Here is a 27,021-nt window from a genome sequence, read left to right as displayed (position 1 = left end):
ACGACCAATAAAAAACAACAGTGCTACCCCTTATGTTTTTTTTCATAATTACAAATAAAAAAACAGCAGTGTTACCCCTTATGTTTTTTTTCATGACGACCAATAAAAAACAACAGTGTTACCCCTTATGTTTTTTTTCATGACGACAAATAAAAAAACAACAGTGTTACCCCTTATGTTTTTTTTCATGACGACCAATAAAAAACAACAGTGTTACCCCTTATGTTTTTTTTCATGACGACAAATAAAAAAACAACAGTGTTACCCCTTATGTTTTTTTTCATGACGACAAATAAAAAACAACAGTGTTACCCCTTATGTTTTTTTTCATGATGACCAATAAAAAAACAACAGTGTTACCCCTTATATTTTTTTTCATGACGACCAATAAAAAACAACAGTGTTACCCCTTATGTTTTTTTTTCATAATTACAAATAAAAAAACAGCAGTGTTACCCCTTATGTTTTTTTTCATGACGACCAATAAAAAACAACAGTGTTACCCCTTATGTTTTTTTTCATGACGACAAATAAAAAACAACAGTGTTACCCCTTATGTTTTCATTTCTTGATGACCAATAAAAAAACAGTGTTACCCCTTATGTTTTTTTTCATGATGACCAATAAAAAACGAAAGTGTTACCCCTTATGTTTTTATTTTATGATGACCAATAAAAAACAGTGTTACCCCTTATGTTTTTTTTCATGACGACAAATAAAAAACAACAGTGTTACCCCTTATGTTTTTATTTCATGATGACCAATAAAAAAACAGTGTTACCCCTTTTTTTTTTTTTCATGTCGACGTTTTTGCGGGGATCCGAACCTGAGCTATTTAGAGTGTTAACCTCTGACTTATCAATGCACCATCAAGACACCGGATAAAGTCATCACAAAGGTTATACTTGACTTTATAAGTCGCATGAAATAGAGATAAGAGTCTTCCAACAGAGGACATCAACCAGACTTGAAGCCCGGTCTCCATGGGGTTAGCTCACAGCTCTCTCCACTTCCCACTGAGATTTGAAATTTAAATATGTCTGTGGTTATATATGACGTTACGTTTAAAAGAAAAAACGACAGTGTTACCCCTTATGTTTTTTTCAAAACGACAGTGCTACCCCCGGGGATTGAACACGCAACCTGTCGCTTACGAGACAACTGCTCTACCTCCTGAGCTAAGCCGACCCTAACTTTTTTTTTTCAAATTTAGATATTAAACGAAAGTGTTACCCCTCATTATTTTTAAAACGACAGTGTTACCCCTTATGTTTTTTTCAAAACGGCCAGAAAAAAACGACATTGTTACCCCTTATGTTTTTTTCAAAACGGCCAGAAAAAAACGACATTGTTACCCCTTATGTTTTTTTCAAAACGGCCAGAAAAAAACGACAGTGTTACCCCTTATGTTTTTTTCAAAACGGCCAGAAAAAAACGACATTGTTACCCCTTATGTTTTTTTCAAAACGGCCAGAAAAAAACGACAGTGTTACCCCTTATGTTTTTTTCAAAACGGCCAGAAAAAAACAACAGTGTTGCCCCTTATGTTTTTTTTCAAAACGGCCAGAAAAAAACGACAGTGTTGCCCCTTATGTTTTTTTTCATGATGACCAATAAAAAACGACAGTGTTACCCCTTATGTTTTTTTTCATGATGACCAATAAAAAACGACAGTGTTTCCCCTTATGTTTTTATTTCAAGATGACCAATAAAAAACAACAGTGTTACCCCTTATGTTTTTTTTCATGATGACCAATAAAAAACGACAGTGTTACCCCTTATGTTTTTATTTCATGATGACCAATAAAAACAACAGTGTTACCCCTTATGTTTTTTTTCATGACGACCAATAAAAAACAACAGTGTTACCCCTTATGTTTTTTTTCATGATGACCAATAAAAAAACAACAGTGTTACCCCTTATGTTTTTTTTCATGACGACCAACAAAAAACAACAGTGTTACCCCTTATGTTTTTTTTCATGACGACCAATAAAAAACAACAGTGCTACCCCTTATGTTTTTTTTCATAATTACAAATAAAAAAACAGCAGTGTTACCCCTTATGTTTTTTTTCATGACGACCAATAAAAAACAACAGTGTTACCCCTTATGTTTTTTTTCATGACGACAAATAAAAAAACAACAGTGTTACCCCTTATGTTTTTTTTCATGACGACCAATAAAAAACAACAGTGTTACCCCTTATGTTTTTTTTCATGACGACAAATAAAAAAACAACAGTGTTACCCCTTATGTTTTTTTTCATGACGACAAATAAAAAACAACAGTGTTACCCCTTATGTTTTTTTTCATGATGACCAATAAAAAACAACAGTGTTACCCCTTATATTTTTTTTCATGACGACCAATAAAAAACAACAGTGTTACCCCTTATGTTTTTTTTTCATAATTACAAATAAAAAAACAGCAGTGTTACCCCTTATGTTTTTTTTCATGACGACCAATAAAAAACAACAGTGTTACCCCTTATGTTTTTTTTCATGACGACAAATAAAAAACAACAGTGTTACCCCTTATGTTTTCATTTCTTGATGACCAATAAAAAAACAGTGTTACCCCTTATGTTTTTTTTCATGATGACCAATAAAAAACGAAAGTGTTACCCCTTATGTTTTTATTTTATGATGACCAATAAAAAACAGTGTTACCCCTTATGTTTTTTTTCATGACGACAAATAAAAAACAACAGTGTTACCCCTTATGTTTTTATTTCATGATGACCAATAAAAAAACAGTGTTACCCCTTTTTTTTTTTTTCATGTCGACGTTTTTGCGGGGATCCGAACCTGAGCTATTTAGAGTGTTAACCTCTGACTTATCAATGCACCATCAAGACACCGGATAAAGTCATCACAAAGGTTATACTTGACTTTATAAGTCGCATGAAATAGAGATAAGAGTCTTCCAACAGAGGACATCAACCAGACTTGAAGCCCGGTCTCCATGGGGTTAGCTCACAGCTCTCTCCACTTCCCACTGAGATTTGAAATTTAAATATGTCTGTGGTTATATATGACGTTACGTTTAAAATCAAAGATATTGTGTTTTCCACAGAAATTGAGCCGCGGTCTCCAGTGGGTTGGGCATAATTTCAACATCGTTTGCTTGCTAACGTTTGTGAATAACAGTGGCTAGTTGGCAGAACTCTTTTTACACACCAGTAGAGGGTTTATCAGAGCGGAGCCCTGAATGTGATGTCACCCGTCATCTCGTCCCTGTAAACAATGGATGTTGCGCAGCATTTATTATGACGTCATTATGTAGTCTCTCTCTCAGCACCCCCCCCCCTCGGACTGACTTCCCGCGTCCCTGGTGTTACCCCCTATGTTTTATTCGATACATTTCGGCTTTTTAGATTTGAGTGAAGTTACCAACACAATAGATTGCTGAGTTTTAGTAGCCCATATATTGATTTAACATAAACAACATGAATACCTTGTGCATGTATATATTTATTGCACCTATCTGTTCTGTTTAATGTTCATTTCATATGAAAACACATGGTTATAATTACATAAATAAATACATCTCTGTACAGGGTGGGGATTTCAACATGCAGCCTTTCTTGATGTATATTTGTAAAGGAAAATCTTGTACCTTTTTTAGAACATTATTCTATTTTTCTTAGAACCTAACAATTATTCATAAGTATGCACTGTCATACCTACATCTCCGACGTTTATAACAAACCAAACCGTTTGAAAATCGGTTGAAAATTTAGCAAGTTATGGGTAGTTAAAAAGTACATGAATCACTACCAACACAATGTTATTGGTGAGCAGCTTACTGTGGTACGATGGCCGCCAGTGGTGACGGTCGACTCCATTGGCCAGCACCGCGGACGAGTTAATATATATATCTATGGTGATGGTCACACTAGTCACGGGTAGATTTAAATTAAGACTTTGGCCCCTGCTGCTTCCATTAACTGCCACACGGGGGCGCCACAAGGCAAGATTAGATCAAATATATCGGGCATCGACCAATATCGGTCAGTGGTCCAACTTTATTCAAACTATGCGTTTTTATTAACTGTTTAAGCTAAAGTATGGAAGGGTCACCTCAGAATAAACTAACTTACCATCAAAAGATCGTTGGGACCCAAGGCAGAAGTTCCTTCCGTTCAGAGTGAGAGGTTATTGGTTCCTTCTCGGTAAGAGCTGGAAAAGGGGCGGAGCCTCAACAGGTGGAACGATCAAGGAGCAATTAAACAATTATGCGCACCTTGTTGAACAAGTATCAACTAGGGGCCTATATCGTTTCGTGCCAGTTCTTTTTTTTGTTTATTTTTCATAACCTCTAAAGCGGTTCCACATATCATGGCTGAAGAGTTTACAGAAAACCTTATTCTGTAATATATAACCTCAGAACCCTTTACCAAAACTCTGCCCTTGAGACACGGGTTAGCATCTCATAGGTCACTTTAAGGGAAGCCTCTTTTCTAAAACCTATATGCACACGATTATAAACCATAAACATCCCAGGAAACATGGCGCTGCGGGCCCGCTGTGGGTTTACTGTAGGGCAGTTTGAGCAGGGCTAACCCAAACTGGCCTCTATGGGTTAGCCCTTTCGGGGCCCACAGCAATCTCTCTTTGGGGCTCCTTTGTCAGCTTTCTGTGTGCAATATAAATCAAGAGAAGCATAGGAGAAATGAATTTACATCGTTAGCCTAGCTAGCCCTGACACAGCCCATCCATGACGTAGCCTAGCTTATGACAGAGCACGGCAGAAGCAAACAACCACAACGACGGTAAACATGGCCGCGGCCTTCCCAGGAGCACGCCGTTTATTCTGGTTTCAACAGGTTCCTCAGTACAAACGCTTCAGACAGAAAGAAGAAGCGAGGGGCCAGCAGGTGTAGATGATACAGCAGTCCTCTCCTCACACACGGCCCTACGTCATTAAATACAACCCGGCCGCCGACCGCTCTGGAACAAGGCTCAAACGAAAAGGGAGTTCACAATCGGAAAAATAGATGATCTTTAAGCCTTAATAAAACACACACTGAGCGCACACACACACACACACACACACACACACGGATACATGGTTCACACACACGCACACGCACACACTTTCTTAATTAAGTTTTGCCACCAAGTGCCGTTTTCGGAATATCCTTAAATATATATATTGATATATGTCCTATGTGGGCTAGTAGCTACCTGTGACCTAGCATTGCAACTGTAGTTATTGTCCTAACATCAAGTATGGCTGAAGTGTGAAGACTTTATGGGAAGAGGGGGAGGGGGGTGGGGGTGGGGGGGCAGCAGGCACCTGCTGTGGGGTATAGGGAGGGGGGGGGGGGGGGGGGAGGGGAGGGAAGGGTGTGAGAGGGTGAAGTCACCGTTTGCTTTCTCCTGATGTCCCGGATCCACACATGCAGCATCACAACTTTTACAGAATCGGGGGGAAAAAAGGATGAAAAAAAAAAAAAAAAAAAAAAAACGAAAGCCACTCCGTCTTTACACGGCAACAGTTTCAAGTCTCATGGAGTTCCGCCGACCCCATCACCCCCCAATCCCCCCCCCCCCCCAACATCACCCCCATCAGCCCCACCCCTCCTGCCCCATCACTAAGCAGCTGTCTCTGTTGACGTGGCAGGAGGTGGGAGTGGCCAGTCCTTTACGCAAGTCCTCGATCTCTCCGTCTCCTTAGTGCTCGTGGAGACCCCCACAGAGGAGGGGGTGGTGCGGCTGGGAGCCGCCTCACATGGGGGGGGGGGGTACGGCTGGGAGGAGCCAAACACCGGCAGCAGGTCCCTGGAAAACACTCGTCGTCCTCCTCGCCTCTCTCCTGGTTTTCCGTTATGACAGCTTATCTCTCTCCCTCCGTCTCCCTCTCTCTCCCCCCCCCCCCCCCCCCTCCATCTCTATCCGGGCCCCTCACTCGTCCTCGTCGTCCTCGTCCTCCCCGTCGGAGAGGGGGGTGCGGGGGTGGGCGTGGCGGTAGCGGTCCAGCCAGCGCTCCACCATCTGGGTGACGAGGGGCGGGCTGCGGCGGCGGGAGCTCTTCTGCAGCGCGGCCAGCAGCCCGCCCTCCGTCACGCAGCAGTCCAGCCACTGCCGCATCAGCTTCTCCTGCTGCTCCTCGTTGCCCATCTGACGGACGGACACACGGACACACGGACACAGACACACGGACACAGACACACAGACACAGACACAGACACAGACACACGGACACACGGACACACGGACACACGGACACACGGACACAGACACACAGACACACAGACACGGACACACAGACATAGCTGGTTAGGGATCGCATTGAAGCACTGAGGACATGTGTTACAGAAGGTCGATGGTACAATTATAATAATTTACTTTTTAGATTATTATACTAACTATTGACAGTTTTTTTCCTTTTCTTTAAAAACAAACGACACAAAATGCTGACGGAGAAAAATAAGAGAACCAGATTTGAATTAGTGAGTGTTCAGAGGCGTGTTCCCGACCTCTTGCGCCGACAGGAAGTGGACATGCAGCAGCTTCCTGTCGCTGTCCACCAGCGGCAGGAAGGTGACGGTGACGTCGTCGTCCGTGTCCAGGTTGGCGCCGGCGCCGCGGTTGTCGTAGCCGTCGTTCTCGGCGGCCACCAGGGCGGAGAAGTGTCCCCGCGTGTAGCCCAGCGCGATGGGGCTCTTCCAGCAGAATGACTGCTCCCACAGCAGCGGCAGGTACACACCTGGGGGGGCGGGGCCGACCACAGCCAATCAGACACAGGGCCGGGGGTTTGGACCAATGGGAAGGCAGGATGACATGGCAGGGGGCAGGGGAGAGACTGCTAACATGATGTAATAAGCTATTACTACAGGAGTATTTGAAGAACAACACCACCACACAAGGCAACCCTCTGGCTGTCACAGGGTATTGAAGGGTTTGAAGAAGAGTAATAAAGCATTTGTAGAGGAGTAATAAGCTAATCATACAGAAATAATAAAGTATTTTAGAAGAGTGATACAGTATTTGTAGAGGAGTAATCAAGCATTTGTAGAGGAGTAATAAATTATCGTAAGTATTCGGCAACCTTTCATGAACAGTTTCTACAAAGGAGTTACAAATGCCTTGAGAAGCACTTCTAAGTCGCTTTTACCCAAAGCAGCTGGTAAATGCCCTGAATATAAATTCGAACACCCAGTTTTAGGGTTCATAATGCAAGAAAGCGGTCAGTAAAGCTGCTACAATACTGCTACAGTACGTGCTAAAAAACGATGCTAATCCTATAACGAAGGTCAATCACAAGTATGACTATTTAGTACAACATGTGCGTTAGAATACCGTTCAGGAAGACAAACTCCTAGAGTCTGTCCAACGCCGAGCGACAGCGCTGCAGTAAGTAAAACATCCTACTCACTCTGCAGCCCGCTGACAGCTTGCTGGGCCCCAGATGTGACAAGTCAAAAATAGGACTGAATTACTGCCCTCAAAATTTCATTTTCAAAAAATGAAATCCTGCAGTGCAGTGACCGTGAAGCCGGCCAAAGACACGATCACAAACGGTCACGGCTGTGCCATTTCTACAACGGCTTCTCCTCCGACACCCCAAGTAGGCGGCCGACCTTGAAGCCTAGACCACTGACCTTGAAACGACAGACTACTGACCTTGGAAGCGGGTGTAGCCCAGCGTTTCCCCGCGGAAGCTCTTGTAGTACTTGATGCCGTACACGATGATGGGCCTTCGCAGGATGTGGGCCAGGACGAAAATGTGCGTCTGCTCGAGGCTGGCCCCTGGCTGCAAGAGACACACACACACACACACACACACACACACACACACGGTCAGTATACAGATGGACATGGGGTGGTGTTAAAGGGGGGGGATGTTACGCCAACGGGTGTGATTGCGATTAGTCGTTGCAAGCCATTTTGAAAATCAGCCTTTTCCTGTGTTTTAGTGACATCCCAAGTGGGCGTGGTCCACCTAGATGTACGCTGGATCGATCGGTCTACCAGCCGTCCCAGTGGACGGTAGCAGACGCTGCTTATCTATCCATCATACATCCAGGTGGACACTCGCACTCTTGATGTCACTAAAACACAGGTGTGGGCAGATGTTCAAACAGCCTGGATGAACGCATTTCGCCATATGATTCTACGAAAATTAGTCCCAATATTTGTGGTCATTCGAATCTGCCAACTGCGTTTTATTAAACCCATGGCCTTACTGACTCATGACATCTTCGATTCATTGCGAGAGTGTCCGTGTCTACACACGAGTCGTTGGGCAACGACAACGTCTCCCGGTTGAGTGGCGTTCATGTGACACGTGAGAACGCTTCGCGATCTCTGTATGGTTTTATCATCTGGCGTTTTATCGTCTTTAAGCAGAAGTGACAACATGTGGTAGAGGAGTGTTGGAAAGAGGAACTTAAAGTACACACACACACACACACACACACACACACACACACACACACACACACACACACACACACACACACACACACACACACACACACACACACACACACACACACACACACACACACACACACACACACACACCCAAAGGGCTGATATTATGCCATATATATTTTAGGGACATCCCAGTGGGCGTGTCAGGGCTGCCCTGTGTGCCCACTGGGCAGTAGGTGGCCCAGTGTGTCTAATGGGTGCCTGGCTCTGGCCCTGGCTGTGTGTTTATGTTGCGCGTGGTGCGTCTGACCGCTGGCTACACTTCTGTAATCCCCGGTCACGGGTCGGATACGCTAATGCTGCAACAGTCGGCCTTGAGACTCTTGTCTTTATTATGCAATACCCCCCCGGCCCCCCCAGACACCACGATGACCCCATCCCCCCCGTGTCTCCACCCACAACACCCCGCCCATCCCCATGCTAGTCCTCCAGTGGTTCTCACACGCCCCATCGGCCTGTAATGCATCTGGGGTGTCCTTTGAGTCAGTCAGGTGTCTTCTTTGAGTTCTCTCCCTCGTCGTGGTTCTCCTAGCCGCCACATCTTCATTTAACTAATTATTATTTATTTATTTTTACATATCGTCCCCGGGTTCTGTCAGTACCCCATACTCTGTCAATAAAACACCTTCAATCCTGGACCCTGGACCACCCCCCCCCCCCCCCCCCCCAAGACCTTCTCAGCTCTGCCGCCCTTGAGCTGACTTTGTCCCCTGTTCACGTGCAAGGCATTATCCCTCGTCTCGGGTGATCCGGTCCCAAGCACGCGGCTAAAAATACCGGTGTGTGTGTGTGTGTGTGTGTGTGTGTGTGTGTGTGTGTGTGTGTGTGTGTGTGTGTGTGTGTGTGTGTGTGTGTGTGTGTGTGTGTGTGTGTGTGTGTGTGTGTGTGTGTGTGTGTGTGTGTGTGTGTGTGTGTGTGTGTGTGTGTGTGTGTGTGTGTGTGTGTGTGTGGCCCCTGACTCTGCATAAACCTGACTGAAGCAGGGGCAGGTTCCGTGCGTCAGTGGTCGTGGTGGAAAAGGAACGGCGCACGTCGTGTGCTTCGCTCCGCTACCCTTCACCCTCCGATCCCCGGAATAACCGAGCAACCAGTGTTGGTAGTTCTGACTCTAATGGTGGGGAAGAACCACCTCGATGGCCACGTTGGATTAGTGGGTTCTGTAACACACTTGTTTGAGTGCGTGAGTGAATGTACGAATTACTGAGTGAGATTTAATGCGATTTTAATAAGAGAGAGAGAGAGAGAGAGAGAGCGAGAGAGCGAGAGAGCGAGAGAGCGAGAGAGAGAGAGGTTTGAATGTGTGTGTTTGAGAGGGAGGGTGCGTGTTTGAATGTGTAGGTTTGAGAGAGAGAGAGTGCGTGTGGGGGTAATGTATGTGTTTGAGAGACAGTGTGTGAGAGAGTATGCGTGTTAGGAGTGTTGCCCCCCCCCCCCCCCCCTATTGTCCCGGATCTAGTCCCCAACCCCCCCCCCAGGGTACCTGGCTGGCCAGAGAGAGGATGAAGGCCCAGTCCTCCTGCCACTGCTCCTCCTGCAGGGAGAAGTGGAGCCCGAAGCTCTGGGAGTACCACGACTCCCACTCCTTCCAGCGCGTGTAGAACCTGCACACACACACACACACACACACACACACACACACACACACACACACACACACACACACACACACACACACACACACACACACACACACACACACACACACACACACACACACACACACACACGGGGGGAACCCCAGCTTAGAATCACAGACTGTGCAGAATTAGTTGGAAACGCTCAGACAGTGGTTTCCAACACCCACACACTCATTTCCATGGAATGAAGTACGATAGCGAGAGAGTCACGTATGAATCACACACGCATGATCCTTAAACAGACATCGATCACGGGGCACGGCCCGAAGAGTCCCCTGGCAGTGGTTTGATCAGGAAGCGTTACCCCTCCGTCTCCCAGCAAGCGCCCCCCGTGCCTGACTGGTTCGCTGGCCCGCCACTCTCACCCGTGGCGAACAAGAGGCGGGACATACAGTACATGTCCTCGGACAGCGCGACCCCAGCGGCGGCGGCGGCGGGCTCACCAGTGGGAGCAGTCGTGCAGGCAGTCGTGCAGCGTCTTGCGCAGCACCGAGTCCTTGTCGTAGATGCCCCAGGTGGCCTGCAGCACCGAGTCCAGCAGGCAGTCCCCGGCCGAGCGGTTCCACAGGGCGTACAGACGGCTGTCCAGGCGCGTGCTGAGCTCCAGGGACCAGTTGATGACCGGCGACTCCTCCTCCAGCTCTGGGACCGGGGAGAACACACACGGGGTGGTTCCGGTTCAACGTCGTGAATACATGACACGTGTAATAAAATGGGTTTGCACGGCGTACCGATGAACAGCAACCCCCCCCCGCCTGACGGATTGGTGGGTGCTCTGTAGTCGGGTGTTGCACGTTCGAAACCTTCGCTCACTAACATACTCCAAAGTACAGCCCGACCGATACATCGGTTGGCCGGTTTTATCACACAAACATCGGTGTATGTCTTTCCCGATACGAAAACTGTAGCACGGGCGTCGATTTTTCCATAACGTTATCACCTCTTTATAAATCCTCTACAGTGGTGGTTGAACCTCTGAATCCTTTCACTGAGCACATCCACGTGAAGCCGCCCCCCCCCCCACTAACAGATTGACATCATGTTCTGTGTGACGGTTGGCAGCTCGTCCCCGTGCTACAGGTCATTGGATCGTTTAGCTCTTGGTTTTACTGTGATGTCGCTGTGGCCAGAAGCATTGCTGGAGGGGGAGCAGCAGTCCCAAGGATACCAGGATTGAGATATCTACCCATTCATCGATAATAAAGGGAGTGAATCTCTAATTTGAACATCGGCCGGTATTATACATACACCCTAATATCAGTATGGGCTCTACCTCCAAGTGACATAAAAATACATAATAATACATAAGGATAAGAATAATAATACAGCCAGGAAATTCACAAGGGAGCCTTGATAATGATGCTTATGACAGACAGGTGGAGTAAACAGGCCGCTGTTACAACACTCAACACTGTTGCACCACATGACTTGTGTCCCAACTATTAAACAAGACACCTTGTCAAGAACGAAGGGGGTGGGGGGGTGGCGCAGGCATAGGACTGAGAAAGGGAGACATTGTCCTTCCCCCTCCCCCCATGAGAATGATCCTGTCCTCTGCAGTTCTCCATTTAGCTCCCAGCCCCCCCCCCCCCAGACCAGATTTACATAATGTGGTAAACAAACTAATGCCAGACAATGGTGCACACACACACACGGTAGCACCCCCCCCCCTCCCTCCCTACGCATGCTTACACCAGCAGCGTGTGCCACTGGTACACGCGTAGCAGTAGTGAAACGAGCCACTTCAATTAATTCATTAATTAGACTCCACAGATGTTCTTATTCAACATCAGTGGAGCTGAACACACACACACACACACACACACACACACACACACACACACACACACACACACACACACACACACACACACACACACACACACACACACACACACACACACACACACACACCAGAGGCTGGTAGGAGTGTGCTGGCCGAGGAGCCCTCTGCCCGTACCTTTCTGCACGTCGCGGTCCAGCACCTCGTCAAACAGCTTCTCCTGCACGGCGGGGGGCAGGTCCTCGATGTCTGGGGAGAGAGCGGAGCGACGCGTCAGTGACCTTTGCCCTCCTCCCACCCCCGCCCCGTCCGGCGGTGGCCAGCGCGCGGAGCACAGGGCGGCCACAGTCCCACAGCAGGGACGAAGGCTGCCCCCGCCGGTCAGAGGGGGACATCTCATCAATGGACAGCACTGTAAACCAGCTGGGGGGGGGGGGGGGGGGCGGGCTCTCTCTCTCTCTCTCTCTCTCTCTCTCTCTCTCTCTCTCTCTCTGTCTCTGTGTGTGTAACTCAATAGTGAATGCTACAGACTGTAGAAAGAGCAGCGCGAGGTTCACGGACAAGAGAGAATTATTCTCGTAAAAAGGAGTAGGAGGGAGAGAGAGAGAGAGAGAGGAGAAGAAGAGAAAGAAAAAGACAGACCAAAAGAGGAAGAGAAAGGAAAAACTAAAAATGAAAGACGAAGCGAGAACAAACTTCTGAGTTAGACTGTGGTTTCGTTCCTGAACAATAAACACACCAAAAGGATGCGTCGACGACCTACAAATGGCTACTCCGATGACAACCACGTCCCCGTTGTTAAACCGCGACATTACAATACAGTCGTGGTCTCACGTACTCAAACACGTTAGGGCTCACTCCATCAAGGGCGCCGTACTGATGTTGTTTGGAGGAAAACTATTCGATAGACACGACATGATCGGCTCATAACATTTGTACAGATGGCGCACTGATGGCTCTCCGCGGGTTTAGAGTGCGCCATAAAAAGTGACTTTGGCCACATAAAAGTCAGTCCTTATGCTGACTGGCTGCTAAGAGTAAAGGCCCGGTCATTGATGCAATAACTTCTAAGTGATATGAAATATAATTCAGTGTTTAAAGTGAAGCTGGTTTGGGGTTTGCGGTGAGATTGCTGGAGATGGTGGTGGTGGAGTGGGTGGTGGTGGAGAGGGTGGTGGTGATGGTGTTTGTGGAGGAGGTGAAGGAGTGGTTGGTGATGGAGGTGCTGGTGGTCCAGTTGGGGGTGGAGTGGGTGTTGGTGTTGATGGAGGTGCTTGGTGTTCAGTTGGGGGTGGAGTTGGGGGAGGAGTTGGGGGTGGAGTTGGGGGTGGAGTTGGGGGTGGAGTTTGGGGTGGAGTTGGGGGTGGAGTTTGGGGTGGAGTTGGGGGTGGAGTTGGGGGTGGAGTCGGGGGTGGAGTTGGGGGTTACCTGCAGGCAGCGTGAAGGTGACCAGCTCGGACAGGAAGTAGCAGGCGAAGTCTCCCTTGCGCTGGTGCAGGGAGGAGGCGATCTCCCGGCGGATCTGCTCCGTCAGCTCGGGACACACCATGGGCGGGATGCACTTGGCCGCGTGCTGGCTCACCTTGGGGGGGGGGGGGGCACAAGCTCAGGTTAGGACAGCCTGCGGTACGGTGGCCGGTCCAGGGTGGGACATCGATACGCGTCTTTAGCCTCATGGCATAATGGCCATAAAGTAATAGGTGGGCCATATTGTGATATCTAATCTGACTCTAATCGCCCGACGCTGCTGACTCACTGTGACTCATTGGCTACGTCCTAAACCAATCAGAGTGCTGTTGTCACAGAGTCACAGAGTGCTGTTGACATTCCGTAATCATTCTCTGCTGAAGTCATCCATTTGAGTCTGGCATTTTTTCGCTAGATACGAGACGAACCATAAAATGTGTCTGAGGCGATAATGCCACGAGGCAAGCATTCGTAGACCAAATGGTAATGAAAACCTGCGGGAGGTTGAACTCCTGCACCTGTTCCTCAGGGGGTTACGACATGTAAGCCGTGGTCGACTATAGCCATTTTTTTTGCAGCACAAAATCGGTTGACGGTTCAAATCGGTGCAGATTAGAAGGTGGGCGATCAACCCCCGTCTCATTGTGAGCTTATAATGGACGCATAACGCACCGTGGGAGCACTGCGGGCGCGCCTGGCTCGCGGTGCGTCGCGGCCGTGGAGCATCGTGTCCATTAGGGACCCGAGGGCAAGATGTGAGCCCAGTTAATCCACGGGGCTAAGCCGTAAAGCACACATCCCCTGGACGACGCAGCCACTGTTACATACTGTTTGTGCCCGGCCTTAGCAGAGATACGATCAGAGACGGGCAGAATCAATTAACTCATCCCTTCCCGTCAGAGAGGGGGGGGGTAGTGTGTGTGTGTGTGTGTGTGTGTGTGTGTGTGTGTGTGTGTGTGTGTGTGTGTGTGTGTGTGTGTGTGTGTGTGTGTGTGTGTGTGTGTGTGTGTGTGTGTGTGTGTGTGTGTGTGTGTGCGCGCGCGCGCGCGCGCGCGTGTGTGTGTGTGTGTGTGGTACATTCAACAGTGGATATAATCAATCCTTTTTTAATCCCGTTGCCCAGGTTACACACACCCCGTTTTGAGAGGAAGACGACTGATGATAAAGTGAGGTGTGTGTGTGTGTGTGTGTGTGTGTGTGTGTGTGTGTGTGTGTGTGTGTGTGTGTGTGTGTGTGTGTGTGTGTGTGTGTGTGTGTGTGTGTGTGTGTGTGTGTGTGTGTGTGTGTGTGTGTGTGTGTGTGTGTGTGTGTGCGCTGCACACACCTCGGTGAGCAGCACGGCCAGCATGTCCTGCCTCTGGAAGCGGATGGCGAGGTGCACCAGCGTGAAGCCGGCGCCGAAGGCCGACGAGCGGTTCAGGAGGCGGACCTCGTCGGCCGTCAGCTGCCGGGCGATGTCCCCGCCGGACGCCTTGTAGGCCTCCACCGCCGCCAGGTCGCCCTCCACCACGCCTGGACCGCCACGGACGGACACACACACACACACACACACACACACACACACACACACACACACACACACACACACACACACACACACACACACACACACACACACACACACACACACACACACACACACACACACACACAGAGACAGAGACACACACACACAGAGAGAGAGACGGACAGACAGAGAGAGAAGGACAGACACAGAGAGAGAGACGGGCAGACACAGAGAGAGAGACGGGCAGACACAGAGAGAGAGACGGACAGACAGAGAGAGACGGACAGACACAGAGAGAGAGACGGACAGACAGAGAGAGACGGACAGACACAGAGAGAGAGACGGACAGACAGAGAGAGAGACGGGCAGACACAGAGAGAGAGACGGACAGACACAGAGAGAGAGACGGACAGACACAGAGAGAGAGAGAGAGAGACGGACAGACAGAGAGAGAGACGGGCAGACACAGAGAGAGAGACGGGCAGACACAGAGAGAGAGACGGACAGACACAGAGAGAGACTCACACAGAGAGACATAGATAATCACAAAGAGAGAAAGACAGACACAGACAGACACAGACACAGAGGGAGTTGTATTAGTAAGATATAGGGTCGGTTTATCTGCAGGTTTGCGTGTCAGTGTGGTCTTCCTGGTCTTCAATTATGTTTTGGTGCCGGACTGATCTTTCATTATAATAATCCATAAGCCTTATAGAGCGAAGACAAAATGACAAATCGCATTACACAGAACATTATAATTAGCATGGACTAAAATGATATGGAATTCCTTTAGAGGAGGCAGGATTTTTAATTAACGGCAATCCATCATATGTTTTGATAATCAGTTGAAATGTTTTTTCTAATTAATTCTCACAGAATGCCAAGTCTTGTACATCAGGATTGATGCACTGCTGAGACCGGCCTCTTGTTAAGAAGCTCCAAATGTGTACCAACTAATCCAACGCTGCAATGCTGACAGAGTCAGACTACATTCATCAACCTCGGCCTTCAACTCATCAGCCTAAAGACTCCATTCCTTATTTTTCAAGACGGGGATGAGTGCTGCGGTCAAGGGAGATAAACCAAGGCTGTCTCTTGGTCCGTCTCCAGGAGAGCGAGCGCGCCCGAGAGAGAGAGAGAGCGAGAGTGATGATAAGAAAGTACATAACAGACAGCTTGTGCGGATCGTTGAAGCCCCATGCACTGCATGTCATGAGGCTGGAAGTCAATAGCAATCACTGCATCCGCTAGAATGAAAAAAGACCCCTATGACACCCAGTCAGAGACCGGGACAGAGACATCCGGAGCGACAGAGGTGCCAACTAGGGATGCACTGAATTTCGGCCACCGAAAATGGCCCAAAACGTCATTTTCGGTTTCGGCCGAAGGAGTAAAAAGGCTTTTTAATTTTTGATTAAAAAAAAAGAAATTGTTTTACTCATTTATTTAAAAGGAACATTGTTCTTAAATTCTTGCTATAAAAGCCACATTCGGTATTCGGTTTCGGCCAACTGTTTCAGTATATTCGGTTTCCGCCAAGAATTTTCATTTCGGTGCATCCCTAGTGCTAACCATGACAGAAATGAAGGAGTGAGAGTCTAAGACCTTGGCATTGATCGCTTATTCGCTAGTGGTCCCCTACAGAGAGACAGAGAGACAGAGAGAGAGTCAGAGAGAGAGACAGAGACCCGCGTGGGGCAAACGACAGCAGGTATTGTTGTTGTCGTCCCCAGAATGGGAGCCTAGCGTTGGAGGAGACTGGAGGGCAAGCTCAGAGCATGAGAGGCTGGGGCAAACAGCAACGCAGTCACTGACCCGCCAACTGCTCTTTCAAGCGGTTGGCGCTTTGTGCACATTAACCCCCCCACACACAAACCTCAACCTCAACCTCGACCAGTCACCACCACATCTGTCACATGTAGGGTGACGGTGGTGGGGGTAGACGGTGGTTTCACACAGCGGTGCGGACCAGTTTCATAAACACACTCCGGCATGTCACCGTGACCATGGCAGGAGCAGGGGCCGGCCAAGAGCACCCACCTTCTCCTTGGACCATGGGGGGGGGGTCCAATTTTGCAATCCCCCCCCAGTCATAAAAGTTAAATATGACAGGGATTAGGGCTGCAGCAGGGAGCTTATGTTTATATAATGCTGAAGCGTTGCGTAGGGCTGAGCTCGGTTTTGTATTCCTCAACTAGACGCCGACTAAATGACCTCAATTAGTTTGATCTAAGTGATGGCTGGAAAGCGGTTAAAAATAGCAGTTGGTGAAGAGTGACGACATCGCTTCTGAAGAACTGGTTGCAAAAACATTTGGCTTTCAACTGAAATTCCTAGTATTGGTCGAGATCCTTCTTGGGATTTTGCGACCCTGGGTGGTCGAACTGAAAGTGGAACTCCGCATTCAGTTCAGTTGCACTACCAAGATAGCAGAACACAGATTGAACCAATGCCAATATGGTTGAATACGGCCCATCGGTCTTTCCCTCAATACACCTCTTGTATAGCTCTTCATGAGCATCATAAAACATGGAACGATTCAGGCAATGTTATGATCCAAAGTAACTGCCATTCTTCTCGGGAGGAGGCATTGTCTCTCAGCGCATGTGTTGCTTTAATCTAACAAAAGAACAATATTACCCAAGCAGCATCTGCTTCCTTTTGGGGGGGGAAACGGCCATCTATAGGATGCCTCTGGTCACCTGACCTCAATAAGCTGCGGTGAAAAATGTGTCTTTCTGATAAATAATACAAAGAAATATTGTGGGAAAATCTCAGTTCCCTTGGAACAGCTTTCAGACGACTGAGGAAGTACTGCTTTTGTCCATACTGAGTCATGGGATCCGACTGTCATTTCCTTCATCGACAACAACAACAAACCCACCACCATTTCACTGGGAAGCAAAGGGCCCCAGAACTTCACAAGAGTCCCAACAGTCTCAGGTTAGACCGCAATAATAAAAAGATATTACACATAGTAAACCTATGGTGTGCGTTTGTAATAAGTCATAGAAACCGCACTGTGGTAGAGGCGGTTGGAGCTATGTGGGACAAAATGTAGACCACAGGTGATTGACCGCTCTGCTGTCGCGAAGGCAACAGTATCTATTCCTCTTTAGCCCCGAGCACAAGAGACGCAGCAACGGCTGTCTGAGCTAAAGGTCAGCCTGATCTCCGACACACGCTGTTCCCAGATTCTGTTATGTTGGTTTGTTGACGTTTTTTTTTGTGTGTCGGTGCGTACGACTCTTAGTCACGGCTATTTCTTGCCACCACAGTGCTTGTCTCAGCATATAGGGCACTACTGTTAACACGTCTCTCTCTCTCTCTCTCTCTCTCTCTCTCTCTCTCTCTCTCTCTCTCTCTCTCTCTCTCTCTCTCTCTCTCTCTCTCTCTCTCTCTCTCTCTCTCTCTCTCTCTCTCTCCCCCTTCACCCTGCGAAAGGACCGCTCGGTCGCGATGACAGACTGCCCACCAAAAGGCCTTTCAGTGCGTGGGGGTCTGGACGGATCGGATTCCTGCTAGAAGCCACTTAGCGGGCCGTGTGTCTTCATTAAACCCTGCTTCAGCGGGACCTGCGCTGCGCTGGCCACTGTTTTTGGTTGGTCTCGTGTAAACTGAGGCCAGCCGGGGAGACGGCGGAGAACCGCTTCCCTAACGTTCATACGAAAAAAAAAAAAAGGGTCATTGCTAATCTACTGTAGTGGAATAGGACTGCAATGTTGACCGCTTACATGTTACTGCTGGATATGAATAGAAGGCTGAAGGAATTCAAGCGTTGAACACCAAAATAGAAAAGGTGTTTACACCAATGATTAACACTGGTCACTCCAGGCCGAGTACGCTCCTCAGCTAAACAGTAACAATCCAAGCAGGAAGCCGAAGCCGTAGCCTCCGGACCCAAACAATGGAGCTATCGCCGCTAGGCTATAGGGTGTTCCACAATGCCATCAAATCAAATGACATCATGAAGGGCAATACAAACCTTCCACTGCCACAATAGACAAGATGGTTCCGGGGTCAATGAGGGACAATAACTGGAGGTTTGGGTGGTTCCACCAGCTAGTCCAGTCCACCGCCAGCTTCTATGGCAACTAAGCAGGCGAAAAGCACTGCAAGGCCCTGATATAACCTGTTCCTAACCAAAGCTAATTGATCATAGTTAGCATTTAGCAGACGTCCACAGTGACCTACTGTGTAAACAAACAGACTATATGGAAGATGTGGACTTCAAACTAATGATCCACACCAGAAGCGTTGAGCTTCAGTTTAAACACCAGAGCAGAGGGGCAAGGCAGAGCTTCAGTACTAATGTAGTGTCGTGTTCGGCGATCCCATTCATTAAATCAGCAAAATTAATTACAAGAAAAGGAATACCGTGGCGGTTATCAAACAGGAGGATTCAGAAAGGGCAGACACACCCCCGGGCCCTTACCCTACGTTCCGAGAGACTCACCGGCGCACGCGTTGAGAAACCGCCAGTCGGTTTTCCTGATGCGGTTCCTGAGCTGCTTCTGCTTCTTGAAGTCCACCTCCCGCTCCTCCCGCCGGCTCCCGCCGCCCGCCGCCAGCTCTATCCTCTGGAAGTCCGTGCTGACCTCGGCCTCCCACCGCGGGGAGGGAGGAGGGGGGGGCCGCCTCTGGCCCTGGCTGCCCCCGCTGTCCCCCCCCAGCCTCCACGTGGTCTCGTCCTGCTCGTTGATGATGGCGGGCGTCTCGTCCGCCTCACAGCGCTGTATCGACTCCAGGTTGTTGGGCCGGGGCTGGTCGCAGCCCAGACACTTGAGGGTCTTGGGCCAGTTCTGGTAGGTGCACGTCGCGCAAGTCCAGTGCGACTGTCTGGTGTGGCGTCGGTTGCGGTCGTTGTACTCCTCGCAGGGGTCCAGGGTGGGGGGCTGCAGTATCGAGATCGAGTGGCAGCCCGCGTTGGAGTCCAAGATCTGGGGGGTGGAGGCCCTGCGACGCTGGGTCAAACACTGCGTGCAGCGGATAGCCCGGGGCCAGTTCAAGTAGGTGCACACCTGACACGACCACTTGTTGGTGGTCTCGGTGGTGCTGGTGGGTCTGACCCGAGGCCTGGCACTGGAGTCTGGGCAGATGAGAAGGCTACCACCTCCACCACCACCACCACCACCACCACCACCACCACCGCTGCTACTAGAGATCTCAGTCCTGGGGGGGCCCCAGCCCACAGCTGGGTCCACACTGGGGCTGCCAATGTGGGATTCCTCTGTGATGATAGGACCACTGGTCCTCTGTGCGTGACACATGGTGCACTTGATTGCAGAGGGCCAGTTCTCATAGGTGCAGTAGTCGCAGTCCCACTTCATTCTCTGTTCTGTCATGGCGGATCCTTCCAGATGGGCAGGCTGTAACAAATGTGACGATCCACAAATAGTAAGCTCACGGAAATGCCTTTGTTTGACCTTTCAACAAAAACTAGAGGCACATAATGGCTATTAATTTCTTTTTTTTGTTACTTAAGCTGGCGGGATTGGTGGATGGACTATGGTGAACACCCAATGACATGGACTTTGTAAAACAACTTGGCTGGAGGGTTGTCGACATTTTCAAGAGTGAAGTTTTTTTTTTTAAAGAATGTGGATTGACGAAATGATCGCCCCACCACCACCACCTCTGTCTTGTGGACCACATCATGGAGGGGAATGCAGTATAGCTCCTCATAGCTGCTGTGTTACGACATGGAGCAAGGCATTATAACCACCACAACAAGCCAAGACAGACACACAGAAACAATAATTCAGACGCAATTGCAAATTTACTACAACTACAGCTATATCCACCAAAGAGAGTCGTTGGAAGGATTATCACTAGGTACAAAATGGAAACTTACTGGTTATGCTGCTGGCTGCAGTTCAGACCACAACAAACCTGCAGCTGTCTGCTCTCTTACGCATCCAGCCCAGGTTACATCCGCTCCTTTACGCGTTCACATGACTGGCTGTGCGACATATAACCCACGAATCCGAGGAATCTCGAAGAATCTCGAAGAACGGTGTTGTTGTTGACCCCAATCACTCACTGGTTTACATGGTTTCTGTTTTTAATGGCGGCGATGGAAACACAAACGAGGGGCGGAGACAAAATAGAGCCGAGCAAAGCAACGTCACGAGTCCTCTGGCGCAGCTCGCCCTGTGAGTGGCTGATCTTCTGGCTTACCTCGCACTGTGATTTGCTGATCCGCTTGCTCAGCTCGCCCCTGTGATTGGCGCACCCTCTGGATCAGCTCGCACTTTGATTGGTTGAGGCTTGGTTGGACACACGCTGCGATTAATATTATAGGGGTTATTATTATCCTGATCATATGGAAAGGCAGATGACATACTGGTTACTGGTGTTTAAAAATACACAATCTCTTTTTTGAATACGTGGAGGATTTGTTGTTTTGCTAAATATACTGAAGCATCTCTATTATCGACATACATATTTTGTATGACTTAATTATTATTCATTCTAATTTATTATTATTTATTATTTGAGCCTCCTATATGGGGGGGGGGGGGGGGGCAAGAAACAGATGGTTGCATGGGGGAACTTTTTTTTTTCAGTCCATGTTACATTTGGACGACCCCCTCTATTTATCTATATAAAAAAATATTTCAAGATCAAATTTGTATTTAATAAAGAAAATATTTTTATTTGAAAATACTGATAGGTATAACAAAGTAGTGTGAAGATAAAAAAAAGGAAGAGAGACAAGCACACTGCGGTAAAATAACCTCTGCTAAGATCTAGGAATCCAAGAGTTCGTAGGATAGGAAGTGCGGAACTTAATCAATATACAGTGTCGGCAATCAGCTGTCAACTAAAGAATGCCTCTGTTGCGGTGTGCGAGCCAGGCTCTTGGGAGAATGACCTTGCAACCCAAACAAAAACACTTTCTCTGCCATTACGGTAACTGTTGGGGCCCCAGCTCTGACAGGGAAAGGGAATCAGCATGATGGAACCAGATGGGGTTGTTCCAATTAAATGTATTGTGAATGTAGTTCACAATACAGTTGTGAATGTATCTTGACATTTAAAAGTCTAGACCCCGAATATAAGAGGACCCCACTTTTTCAGACGCATTTCCCGTCGTATTCTGTTCGGGTCATTACGGTACTTTATCAACACACCTCCTCCTTGCTCTTACGCGTCAGAGAAACATGGCGGCCTGCTTGAACCGGTTGCATCACATATCACTACATGTTTCACATGTGGGCAACATAGCAAATTATCTGGTTTCAAAGCTGAAATTTGATTTATTTGCAGCGAGACATACCGACGAGGTGAGACAGTTTGCGTTCAGGAGAGGAGCGGCGGTGTTCTTGGTGAACGAGAGACCTCTTAAGAGCGGTCTGACATTGAATGGGGAAACGCGAGACCTGCAGGACCAGCCCACTGAGTTGTACAACAACCTGCACAACAACAGCGACAACGGCCACCCTCAGGGATGTCTCTATGATGTCGAGACCCCCTACTCGGTCGACACTGTCTGCAATGTGTGTTTCGAGGTGCAGGACGTGGAGAGGTCATTCAAGGCTCTCCTGGACCAGGGATGCGACCTGCTGGTCCCGCCGACTGTGGTGCAGGACAGCGGGGGAGCTGTCAGCTACACCGTCGTTAAATCGATCGTGGGCAATGTCTGCCACACGCTCATTGACAGGACTAAATACGAAGGGAACTTCCTACCTGGGTTTAATGACATTACAAATTTGAGCACCAGGGTGGCTGATTCTGACAAGCCTGGTACAGTGTCACATTTTGATCACATAACGTATGCCTGTCCGACGAATACCACGTCCCAGGTCATGCAGTGGTATGACAGGTGCTTTGGTTTCAAGAGGTTTCTCCTTGACAGGTAAGGGATCTCAATGCGTCACTAAAAGTGAATTGATTTCTACGTCCTGTTCTTCCGTCATGCCACTGTTGCTTTCCTGTCTCTTCTGTAGTAATGAAGATGAGGGCGAGGGTTTTGTCTTGAATGGAGATGGCATTGGGCTGAGGCTCACTGCCATGGAATACTGGAAATGTGGCGAGGCTGGCATGAAGTTCTCCTTCACGGATAAGAAAGAACCAGAATGCAAATTTGTCGTTGCAGAATCCCTACCTGGGCAAGGTAAGACTTTCGTTACTTCTAGTGTGTGTGTGTGTGTGTGTGTGTCTGTGTGTGTGTGTGTGTGGGGGGGGGGGTGTGTGTGCCTGCATGATCACATGTGTGCGTTCATTTTCCAGGAAGCAACCAGCTGGACACCTTCTTGACGCAGCACGGGGGGCCGGGGATCCAGCACATCGGCTTGTACACAGACGATATCGTTTCTACTGCGCATGCGATGGCTGAAGCCGGTGTGCAGTTCTTCTCTCCACCCCCCACCTACTACACAGAGGTTTGTAGGAGGACTGCTGCTGCTGCTCATAATGTCTCACACATGGTCAATTCTATCGGAGACTCTTCCCCGGGCCCTCACAGCCTGCTTGTACTCGGGCACAGGTCAAACGGCAGGAGATCGAGGCGGCCGGCCAACGGCCAGAGAGGCTGGCCCAGCATGGGATCCTCCTGGACACAGACATGCGCCACGACGCCCGGGACCAAACCGCGGAAAACAGGTGAGCGATACACCGACAATATCTCAAACCCAAACACACAGTGCTGTTCTCTATGTTCAGAGTGGCCGAGCTAATGACAACGAACGGTACTGCATGACCTGTGTGTGTATAGTTTGTTGATCTCTGGTGTCCTGCGTCTTCCTGCCACAGGTACCTACTCCAGTTGTTCACCAAACATGTATTTGAGGAGGAAACGTTCTTCCTGGAGCTCATAGAGCGACGGGGGGCCAGTGGCTTCGGGGAGGGGAACATCCGAGCTCTGTGGAAGGCCGTACAGGCCAACATGGAGAAGGAGAAGGAGGCGTCGGCGAAGAACAGCCCCGATGCTAAGAGCGGCCATCATTGACGATGACTCTGACTAGTACTACTGATATCGTTATTTTATTTGTATTTATCTTCACGTTATTTTTTATTTATCTAATGATGAATGTAAGGGTTTCTATGTTGTATGGGTATGAGAAATGTTTATGAAACAAATGGCACTGAAAAGTCAGCTTCTGCTGTTATTTATGGTTTCAGAAGATAGAATACACTCCTGTTAAAGCACTTAAAATTAAATCAGAATGTAGTAACATGCATAAATGTAACATTTATGGACCATAATGTATGACTGAATCAAAATATGTGCCGTTCCACTGTTCACAAAACTTAATTATAGATATATATTAAAAAAAAATGTGGATATCAAATAACACATGCTGAAAATGTAAACATTTAAAAACTGAAATATGAAATGAAATACATTTTGCAACAACAGGCACATTTCTTCGTCCTCCCTGAAATACATCAATTGTCTTGGTCCTTGAAAAACCCCTGGGCAGTCAATGCTACTCTGACCTTGGAGCTAAATCAATACACGGGGGTTGAGACCGGTATTCCTTCTGTGAGCTCATAAACACGAGGCAAAAAGGATCATTTATATTTGATGGGTAATAGAACAATTATTAAGTCAATCAATTATATTTGTATATCCCCTAATCTCATAGGACTTCACAGACCACTTTATACGACATCCGCTAAACCGTGGGTCTTTTAGGAGCAGGAAACAAAACTCCAGCAGGATCACAGATCAAGGGATCTGCCCTTCCAGGGATTAGGGGAGAAGTGCCATAATGGGCGGCCATAATGGTGGCATCACAAGCCACAGTCAAATGACTAAGCTGGTGGCCGTCATTTGGGGTGGCCAGGCATCCAGTCTTAAAGAGCCTCCAGATGCTCTCATAAGGTCATGGTGAGGAGCGTGAAGCCACAACCATTAGTTTCAGTAGTATGAAAACCAATCATAGTAGCGTTATGGAAATGATTGGCTGATGACGAGTGCTTCTCACTTTCACACATTCCCCCAGAGGTGGTTATTCACTGAACAGCTGCACCTCTTTCTAAGGCCTAGTGTTCTAAGGCTTAACTGATTAAGAGAAGAAAGATAGCATAAGACTATCTTAAAATGTATATATAATCTAATGAGACATGACCATGAACTACATTTAATTAACTGGGACGTAAACATTGGGAGTGTAGAAATGGTTCTCAAAAAATGGGATGTTCTTTAATAGAAGGGTTGATTTTCAGCCTCTATGTTTTATGAATGTGAATGCTGGGAGCTACAGCAACTAAACAAATGTACTCATAAATGAAAATCCATGTACTTCTCCAGTTTGTCAAATGGTGTCACTGTTTTCCTTCCTCAGACCGGTTTTTGACATTGCCCTATGCAAACTTTTGGTTGGGGGCGGGGGCAATTGTTGACGTATGGATTTACATTGGGATTCTACAGCATTTGACTTGCATATTAGGGAGTATGTGTAAAGCAACAGAAAGCTTAGTGAAATAAGGAATGGCAAGTCATGTCCGCCCCTCCGGTAGCAACATGTTCCATCTCGGCCTCCGCACAAAGCACTTGCTCTTTCGCAAACCCACATTCGGGCTCCAATTGTCATCTGTTCCCTGATGATGGAAATCATTTAAATCCCATGTAAGGATTCGTTGTGTCAATAATAGAGGTTGCGGCTCGCCCTTTAAAGTCTAGAAGGGTTGGCTTCTGTAACTAAAGTCCTTAAGCCATCTGCCAGTGGCCTCTGTTAACCACAGATGGCGTACAGAATCTAACATGGAGTCCCAGGACCCAAGGCTTGGAAGCCCTTTACTTCCATATGGTACCTGCAGGTTGCACTTGATCGCACGAGACCGCGTGTGAGAAACACTCGCACCCAAATTCAATCCCTCGTAAATTTAAAATACACTTAAAACATGTTGCTTCCTGCCGTTTCTTTTCCAGTGCCCCCTTATCGTGAACTATCACAAGAATGCTCGCCATTCCCCCTCATGAAGTGAGTCAGTGAATCGAAAAGAAGTACAGCATGAAAATAAGGCCTTCTGATCAGTACTGACAACACAGCACACGGTGTCTTCGGTGTGATGGTCCTGAGAAGACAAGTGACAGCCTGTAGCTCTGACACGTCGTAGGAGACAAATCCTCGGTGCCCTTTTAACACAAGGGGGGACGGACCGTCTGAACCGTTTGAGGCAGACGTCTGCCACGTTGGGGAAGATTAGTAGCACACAGCAGATGTTGCTTATTGATTAACAATAGTGACAGCCAGGGTAGAGGCCCTGGCACCCAGAACTCCTGAGGGCCCCTGTCTGACTTCAATGCCAACACAGTTGTGAGCATATAGGGTGTGACAGCGAAGAAGTTATGGGTGTTGGTGGGAGCAGAGGACTCGTCTGCTATATAATGCCTCCAGAGCCAACCTGAGTTATTGTAGTTATTATATGTAATATGTGTGTGTGGGGGTTTGGGTGTGTGTATTGGGGGAGGGGGATTTGTGTGTGTGTGTGTGTGTGTGTGTGTGTGTGTGTGTGTGTGTGTGTGTGTGTGTGTGAACACACACACACACACACACACACACACACACACACACACACACACACACACACACACACACACACACACACACACACACACACACACACACACACACACACATTGTCGAAAGTCCCTTGTCTGTGTACACAACATAAAACTATAATTACTGTCATTATGGCAGCTGAGGTCGTACCAATCCCATGCGAAAAAGGAGGGTGTGAGCGATTCCACATTCATTCTTTTTCTGTTCTTTCTCACTATAAACACGATGGGTTTACTTTTACGGAAAAAACCATTAAACTATCACACCGTAGCAAACTTTTAATTTTAATAAACAATAACCGAATAACTGAGAACCCCCCTACCACCGAAAGTGGTATCTTCTAATCTAGTGTATGTTGTCACAACGTCATAAGCGTGTGCAAACTTGGTCAGTAGATGGGTTTAGAGAGGATCCTGACTTGTAGCGTTATTCCAGTCTACCGCAACGCGATTTCCGGTTTCTTACATCCTATGAGCTATGTACCAGTTAAAAGTGCCTGGAGCGAAAGAAATAAGAACATGACAAAAAATGTCAAAAATGAATAAATAAGGCGTTTTACTTTACAATTTTAAAATGCAACATGGCAACATCCCAAAAACACGTAACATATAAATCTATCTACCAGAAGTCCCGCCCTGTTTTTCACAACTCGCCCGTAGTTCCAT

The 27,021-nt window shown here is 47.8% G+C and overlaps 2 protein-coding genes across 2 annotated transcripts; one reads left to right on the top strand and one right to left on the bottom strand.

Moving 5' to 3' along the window:
- Positions 1 to 5,575: 5,575 nt before the first annotated feature.
- Positions 5,576 to 20,953, bottom strand: zranb1a (zinc finger, RAN-binding domain containing 1a). Its single transcript, XM_056577324.1, has 10 exons — positions 20,695 to 20,953; positions 19,297 to 20,209; positions 14,658 to 14,845; positions 13,295 to 13,448; positions 12,044 to 12,115; positions 10,527 to 10,725; positions 9,927 to 10,047; positions 7,634 to 7,763; positions 6,487 to 6,716; positions 5,576 to 6,127 (listed from the first exon to the last, which is right to left on the bottom strand). The coding sequence occupies exons 2-10, from the start codon at positions 20,183 to 20,185 to the stop codon at positions 5,912 to 5,914; spliced, it is 2,199 nt and encodes a 732-aa protein (XP_056433299.1). The 5' UTR covers positions 20,186 to 20,209; positions 20,695 to 20,953; the 3' UTR covers positions 5,576 to 5,911.
- A 502-nt stretch (positions 20,954 to 21,455) lies between these two features.
- Positions 21,456 to 25,017, top strand: hpdl (4-hydroxyphenylpyruvate dioxygenase-like). Its single transcript, XM_056577340.1, has 5 exons — positions 21,456 to 22,701; positions 22,793 to 22,959; positions 23,076 to 23,227; positions 23,332 to 23,447; positions 23,598 to 25,017. Exons 1-5 carry the CDS (start codon positions 22,007 to 22,009, stop codon positions 23,791 to 23,793), a joined length of 1,326 nt encoding a protein of 441 aa, XP_056433315.1. The 5' UTR covers positions 21,456 to 22,006; the 3' UTR covers positions 23,794 to 25,017.
- The last annotated feature ends 2,004 nt before the right edge of the window (positions 25,018 to 27,021 follow it).

The sequence above is a fragment of the Gadus chalcogrammus genome, chromosome 18 (genome assembly GCF_026213295.1).
Source record: "Gadus chalcogrammus isolate NIFS_2021 chromosome 18, NIFS_Gcha_1.0, whole genome shotgun sequence".
Lineage (NCBI taxonomy): Eukaryota > Metazoa > Chordata > Actinopteri > Gadiformes > Gadidae > Gadus > Gadus chalcogrammus.
This window is presented reverse-complemented; position numbering and strand designations above follow the sequence as displayed.

Coding starts and splice junctions, on each gene's coding strand:
- zranb1a (XM_056577324.1), bottom strand. CDS start 20,185: ATGACAGAACAGAGAATGAAGTGGGACTGCGACTACTGCACCTATGAG. Junction 14,846..19,296: donor GTTTCTCAACGCGTGCGCCG/GTGAGTCTCTCG, acceptor GTGGCGGTCCAG/GCGTGGTGGAGGGCGACCTG. Junction 6,128..6,486: donor ACTTCCTGTCGGCGCAAGAG/GTCGGGAACACG, acceptor TCCGTCCGTCAG/ATGGGCAACGAGGAGCAGCA.
- hpdl (XM_056577340.1), top strand. CDS start 22,007: ATGGCGGCCTGCTTGAACCGGTTGCATCACATATCACTACATGTTTCA. Junction 22,960..23,075: donor AGAATCCCTACCTGGGCAAG/GTAAGACTTTCG, acceptor TTCATTTTCCAG/GAAGCAACCAGCTGGACACC. Junction 23,448..23,597: donor GACCAAACCGCGGAAAACAG/GTGAGCGATACA, acceptor TTCCTGCCACAG/GTACCTACTCCAGTTGTTCA.